Genomic DNA, 7,500 nt, shown 5'->3' with positions numbered 1-7,500 from the left:
TCTCTTCTCTCCTCTCTCTCTCTCTCTCTCTCTCTCTCTCTCTCTTCTCTCTCTCTCTCTCTCTCTCTCTCTCTCTCTCTCTCTCTCTCTCTCTCTCTCTCTCTCTCTCTCTCTCTCTCTCTCTCTCTCTCTCTCTCTCTCTCTGGGATATTAGCTAGTGTCAAATGATTCATTTATATATTATTAATTTTAAAACACATACGCGCGCACACATACTCACACTCACACTCACACTCACACTCACACTCACTTCCCCCATTCTCCTTCTTGAACATCCTAATGACGCGGCTCTTCTCTCGGCAGGATATCAACAAACGCTTATCGCTGCCGGCGGACCTGCGGGTGCCCGACGCCTTCCTGCAGAAGACGGCCATCAGCCCCGACGGACCTCTCAGCAGGGCCTCGCGGAGACAATCCCTCTCCGAGATCGGTTTCGGACGCATGGAAACCTACACCAAGCTCGATAAGTTAGGAGAGGTGAGTGCTGAGGGGAAGGGGGAAGGTGGAAGGTGGTGGGGGAAGGGGAGGTGGTGGGGAAGAGGGAGGGGAGGGGAGGGGAGGGGGAAGGGGAAGGGAGGGGATGGAAAGGGGAAAAGGGAGGGAATGAAATTGATGGAAGGGGAAGAGGAAGGGGAGGAGGAAGGGAGGGGAGGGGAAGGGGAGGAGGAAGGGAAGGGAAGGGGAAGGGGAGGAGGAAGGGGAAGGGGAAGGGAGGGAAGGGAAGGGAAGTAGTGGTGGAGTATATAACAGGGTAGTGGTAAGGGGAGTGGTGGAGAGAGGGGGAGGGTTGGGGAAAGGGTGGTATGTGGTGGTATGGTGGGGAGGTGTTGGGGGAGAATAACGGAGGTGGTTAAATGAGGTGGGAGATGGTTAGGAGGCATTTGCAACAGTGGGAATGGGAATGGGAGGAAAGAGAACAGGGTAAAGTGGAAGCAGGATTTAATATAGGGAAAATCTGCAATCTCTCTCTCTTTTCTTCCTCTTCTTCATCTCCTTCTTCTCCTCCTCCTCCTCCTCCTCCTCCTCCTCCTCCTCCTCCTCCTCCTCCTCCTCCTCCTCCTCCTCCTCCTCCTCCTCCTCCTCCTCCTCCTCCTCCTCCTCCTCCTCCACCACCACCACCACATCCTCTGCCTCCTCCCTCTCTTTCACTTGCATACATTCTTACTCACTCACTCTTGCCCTCACTATTTTAATTCCTCTCTTCAGATTTAGTATTGCAATGTAATCTATTTTTGCATGCTAATATTCAACAGTATATTGCATTTACCTTGTTTATGCTAAACACTTCCTGCATGTTAGGTTTGGAATAAAAGGAAGAAATGTCATTGATACATTTGTCTAATATCATTTTGTTATACCCAGGGTACATATGCAACTGTGTACAAAGGAAGGTCCCGACTAACAGACGCGTTAGTAGCCCTGAAAGAAATTCGTCTGGAGCACGAGGAAGGTGCACCGTGTACAGCCATCAGGGAAGTGTCGCTTCTCAAGGAACTTAAACATGCAAATATTGGTGAGTCTATTCCTCCGTTCTTCTTAGAAGGACTTTTATTTTTTGAATTATCGGATCAAACTTCGTCTCCTTCTATTTCACTTACAATTGGATTTCTTTTCTTTTTTTCAGTGACGTTACATGATATTGTTCATACCGACAAGAGTTTAACTCTTGTGTTTGAATATTTAGACCGGGATCTCAAACAGTATATGGATGAATGCGGAGCACAACTATCAATGAATAATGTTAAGGTAAGTTTGATCTATGAAAGAAGTGAAAGTGATCGCTGATTTGTTTATAGAAGTATCTTCAAATGTTTTTCTTTATTTATCAGTATTATTATATATATAATATATATAAATTTCTTCTTCTTCTTCTTCTTTTTTTTCTTCTATCACTTGATTTTCATTTTACAAACTGATAGATCTGTAGCTGCCCAGCTTTTTGGCAACCAGTATATGAAATATACAGTAAAAAAGATGATAATGATGACCTGATAAATTCCATTTTGTCCAATCTACTGATATGTAGATAAAATAGATATGTATATATGAGTAAATAATTGGAAATCCCAGTAAATGATAGGAATGGAGAATTTATAGAGTTCATCATGGATTATCCTTGAGAAATAGAGTCGGACATCCTTGAGCCATCCTCCTCAATCAGCCACTAATCAATTGCAGATCTTCCTGTTCCAACTGCTTCGAGGGTTAGCATATTGCCACCAGCGGCGGGTCCTCCACCGCGACCTCAAGCCTCAGAACCTTCTCATCAATGACAAGGGAGAACTCAAGGTGAGAAAGAATTGCCATTTATAGGTTATGGCGATACTCGTGTTAGTAGTGATTATAATGATATTCAGATGGCATTTTTGTGAATTGTCATATTGATTTCCAGAGATTTTCATCTGAACAGTGATGATGATATCCAAACTTCTTTTTTTTTTTTTCTTTTCTTTTCTTCTAATTTCTTGCCTCTCTTCATCCACTAGCTGGCAGACTTTGGCTTGGCACGTGCCAAGTCAGTGCCAACCAAGACATACAGTAACGAGGTGGTGACGTTGTGGTATCGGCCTCCAGATGTACTACTTGGCTCAACAGAATATTCTACTCAAATAGATATGTGGTAAGATAACTTAACTTTATGTGATATTGAGTATATATATTTTTTTGCCATAGAATAATGGTTCTTATTCTTTCTGTAAGAATTTAAACAGCTGAACATCCATATTTTTTCTTATCTGTAGAAAATTGAGATAATGTACACATGTGTACACTCAGACTCAGACTCACACAGTCTTACACACAGATATATACATATATAGACACAGATCCTTATTTCTGTAGGTTTTCCATGTTTTAACCCAAGTATTATTTCCAGGGGAGTTGGATGCATCATGTACGAGATGATCAGCGGACGCCCACTCTTCCCAGGTGCCACAGTCGAAGACGAACTCCACCTAATATTCCGAACTCTGGGCACCCCCACAGAAACCACCTGGCCAGGCATTAGCACTAATGAAGATTTTAATCAGTATTCTTTCTCGTCGTATACTGGAGAACCATTGCTAGCCCGAGCACCAAGACTTGCCCAAGATTCTGCTGTTGGACTTTTAACTAAGTTCCTCCTGGTGAGTGTGTAGGGCCATCGCTGTGTTTTTATTGTGTTTTGTCTTCTTTCTGGATCTGGCATCGTTGGTTTATTCTGCGTCTTGAATTTTTTTTTATTCATGTTTGCTCGATTTTTCGTTGTCATATATGTATTTTAAAAAATACTGAAAATATTTTGATTTTGGCATATACTCTTTTCATCATGTTATATATATATAGTTCAGGTATGGGTATGTTTGTATGTAATTATTTAGAGGTTTTAGTTTACCATAGATTGTTTACAACTCTTTCAGTATGAAGCCAAGAAGAGGATTTCAGCAGCAGCAGCACTAAAACACGCATTCTTTGAGTCTTTAGGTCACACGGTTCACACACTCAAAGACCGTAAGTAAAATAGTTGGTAATGTCACTTATGGATCACATTTCTGATACAAATAAAAACGACACCTTTATTGAGCAACTTTACTCAGTGCTTCACTTACATTTTGGTGATCATTGGCATTTTTCTTTCCATTTGCAGAGGATTCCATCTTCTCATGTCCAGGAGTGATGTTAACACGCGACCACAACTACAAAGTAACAAATGGCAGTCAGGCTAAGACGCGGCGCCAGAGTATGCACTTCTGAGCCCTGCCCAAGATTCCTTCCCATCAGTTTTGGTTTAAGACCCAGTCTGAAGACAGTCAATCACAAAAGAAGTAGCGAGGGTCTGGACCGAGCGACCTTTTTTGGAAAGAGGCTGGCTGGTCGAGAAGAGGGCCGAGGTGATGCCGTTTTTTGTGATGTAAATTTTTGATGGAAATGTACTATAACCATTCCTGAAGAAACACTAAATGATGTCATGGATTCCTCAGCAACCAGGAAGCTCTGCGTACATTTGAAACACCTTGCTGTCTATTGTAACTCAAGTTGATCAGGAACGCTTCCATTGTCGCTGGCAATGGAGTGATGCTTCTATCATACAAGTCCCTTTTTTCTTTTGTTTTGATAAGGTGATTTTTTGGAGGGCATAGGTGTGTTTACGACTGTGTCAAGTAATATGTATCTTTGCCAGTTTAGACAGGGTTTCTAGAACCTTTAGTTGTAATAGTGTAATCTTTCAATCATGTTTAGAAATTCAATCTCTCAACTTCTATTCTGTTAGATATTAATCAAAACACACACTGCAAAATTTAGCGTAGTTTCATCAGGTATACCTATGGTTCTCAAATTAATCACCTTGCCATAAAGTTGGTCATAAAAGTATAAAAAGGTAGTTATCTGCTGGTCAGAATTGCAACTGCCACTTCCATAGTAATGGACTCTTCACTTGGAGGAAGAGGCTTTCCAGTATGACCAAACTCCTGATCATATTAGGTTTTGCTCTACAGGATATCTGCATAGACGCAGTTTTACTGAACTCTGTGATGATTCGCTCAATATTAATTGAAAATTTAACATTGTAATGGCTACCTGTTCCAATTGTAAGAAGAAAAAAAAAATCCTAGAAATCATTGACTTTTTAATGTGGATGATGACATATCATACAGAAGATTGAAGGCCAATGAAACGGCCGGTGGTAATACCACAGGCTTGTGACTGGAGGACAACAAAGGTTATCAGTGTTGAGCATATTACAGGGATATAGATCTCCTCATCGATTCTGAAGCAGGAAATCTGTGATTGGGTTACATGAAAGGCAAGTTACAATTGTGCCCCATTACTCTCTAGCTTCCCATCTCTTGTTTTAACTATGTGCAATGTATTGTACTTCATTTCATAGAGTTGGATACTTTTGCAGTTTCTGTGCAGAGTGTCTCTCATTTTTCATTTTGTATGGTTGCCATATAGGCTCTTCCTAAGTAGTTATTAATATGTTAAAGATTATGTGATATAAAACTTAATAATTTTTTTGAAGTTCTTGGTTATATGACACCTTTACATTTATTTTGATACATGATGCTCTATCCTAATACAGAAACTTTTTACCCAACATTTTCTTGTTGAAAATTCCAGTTCAGTAGATTGTTTTGTACCTGATGAAATCTCAATGTTCGTACCAGTGAGGTGGTACACAAACCTCTCCCTGGTTGTCATCAGGCACACCTCACTTGCAATAACTCTGGGGTTGTTTTAGCGATTTGGAGGTTCGGATCGAGTTGTGATGAAGAGGAACCAGTAGGGAGATTGCACAGTTTTCCGTTGGGGTTTTAGTACTTGTGTCCCCCCTCGGAAAGGAAAACGTTTTTTGCTGGGGAGCATCTCGTGTCGCAACTGATGACGGGAAACGATTTGACTACATCAGCTTGATGGAGAAGAGGGTGTCGTCTCAATGCCGATGACTTTAAATAACCCGCAAGCATTCCAATCTATTCTATCTTTCCTTTCTTTGAGTAAATGAATTCCTTAATACACACAAAGCATTTAACTCACCCTGTTTTTTTAGGAGTCATTGCAAGTATCGTTCAGTATTTCTGGAGAGGTATATATCATGTTTTAATCTTGTTAATGTATTTTCCTCAAGCTGGAATACATAAAATCTGGCTTGAGCAAAGTTTGAGCCAACCTCTCCTTTTAACATTCCTTATGTGATACAATCCAATATTTGAAATAAAACAGTTGTGCTTTATATTTTTTTTCCAATTCGGGGAGCAATTCACAGCCATAAAATCTGGTCATGTTTGATCAGATCAGGGAGTCTAAGCCAAAGCAGTAGTTTATAACCTGCTGTTTACATTCTGTAGGAGGTTGAGCTACTTCAGAGGGTCAAATGTACTGATGAAATAAAATTACACTCTCTCTTTGTTTGAGGGAATTATTGACTTGATCCAAAATTGTGCAAGATATGTAACGGAATTTCACCGAACAAAGAAAAAAAAAGCTAACTATTAATTTGCCATGTATATTTAGAACCGAAACCGATTCTATTTTTGAACAGGTGTCAACTATGACTATAATGTATATTTTCAACTATTTCTATCATAGGTTGAAGAACAGCATGACATTGTGTCAATGATGTGTCCAAAATGATTAAAGAAAATAAAATATTATTTAGTTTTTTCTTTAACCCTACCAAAATATACACGATTTTTTTTCTAGAGTAAATATTAAGCAAATACTGTATATTATATGGTACAATTTCAAGAAGGGGCAGTGTAAGACAAACATAAAAAAATGAAAGTATATTTATGACCGAGTAATTAGATATAAATATAAGATGAAACTAAAGTATCTGGTCCTGATCATATAGTATTAAAACAAAATTAGGGAGCAGTATTCATGTAATAGTGAATTACAATGTTCACTGTTCGAAGAATCAAATGTATATACGAAACTAAAAAAAAAAGACCCCCTTGCTTAAAAAAAAAAAATTCAATGCGAATAAAATCAATAAAAATATAGAAGTTCTAAAAATACAAAAAAAAAGGATAAACAAAAATATTAGCTAAATAAAACTTGCCAGACTAATAAAAATACAAAAAAGTAATGATTATTATAAAGAAAACGGATGAAGGTACAATTATGGAACAGAAGTAATGGGGAAGATAAGAAGCTTGAGAGGGTACAAATAATCAATTTTAGAAGTTGGTACCAAAGGGAAAAATAATTTTTATTTGAACTAATAATATAACTGCTCTGGTTAATTAATTTAATCAACATTACAACTGGAAGCCTAATCAACGTACCTAAAAAGATTTTAATTTCTTGTATCAAAGGAATGGAAGAAAGCATCACATTTAAGCAAATTATAGATTAAGATCAAATGAATGCAGATTAAAATGAATCAAGAAATGATACAAATGTTCGTGAAATGAGAGTATATGAAGAACTAGGACTCTTGCATGTGAAATAATCCTAATCAGCTCTGGAAATCATATGTGTACTTCACATCAAGGGCTTAATAAGTAGTAAAAACATTATGAAGTAAAATAGTGTAGAAAGAACTATCATTACTAGTGCATGAAGTAATATAGTGTAGAAAGAACTATCATTACTAGTGCAACATCTAAACGGGCAATAAAACAAACAAACAAACAAACACACACACACACACACACACACACACACACACACACACACACACACACACACACACACACACACACACACACACACACACACACACACACACACACGCACACGCACACGCACACACACACACACACACACACACACACACACACACACACACACACACACACACACACACACACACACACACATATATATATATATATATATGTGCTTGTTACATTTGCTTCATTCAGAATGACAGAAATTTGCAAGTGCCCCTCAGACACCATAGACAACGTTCTTAAGATTCGGATGCAGAAAGGAGTGTTGTTGTTTTGTTGATGTCACTGTCTTGATAAACAAACTATCAACCAGCTGCTCAGGTTGACACATCAAAGTTGA

General features: G+C 38.8%; 1 protein-coding gene across 1 annotated transcript in view; it reads left to right on the top strand.

Annotated features, from left to right (window-relative positions):
* The window catches only part of LOC122246192 (uncharacterized), a 176,427-nt gene extending 170,293 nt beyond the window's left edge, over positions 1-6,134 (top strand). The window contains exons 3-10 of the mRNA XM_086554594.1: positions 304-477; positions 1,363-1,513; positions 1,625-1,746; positions 2,179-2,289; positions 2,487-2,620; positions 2,876-3,125; positions 3,399-3,489; positions 3,626-6,134. Of these exons, the coding sequence (XP_086410720.1) occupies positions 304-477; positions 1,363-1,513; positions 1,625-1,746; positions 2,179-2,289; positions 2,487-2,620; positions 2,876-3,125; positions 3,399-3,489; positions 3,626-3,732 (1,140 nt within the window). The 3' untranslated portion in view covers positions 3,733-6,134. The remainder of the gene's footprint in view (positions 1-303; positions 478-1,362; positions 1,514-1,624; positions 1,747-2,178; positions 2,290-2,486; positions 2,621-2,875; positions 3,126-3,398; positions 3,490-3,625) is intronic.
* The last annotated feature ends 1,366 nt before the right edge of the window (positions 6,135-7,500 follow it).

Source organism: Penaeus japonicus, unplaced genomic scaffold (genome assembly GCF_977035675.1).
Source record: "Penaeus japonicus unplaced genomic scaffold, GWHDUDI00000001_assembly GWHDUDI00000003, whole genome shotgun sequence".
Classification (NCBI taxonomy): domain Eukaryota; kingdom Metazoa; phylum Arthropoda; class Malacostraca; order Decapoda; family Penaeidae; genus Penaeus; species Penaeus japonicus.
The sequence above is the reverse complement of the archived record's forward strand: the minus strand, read 5'-3'. Positions and strand labels throughout refer to the sequence as shown.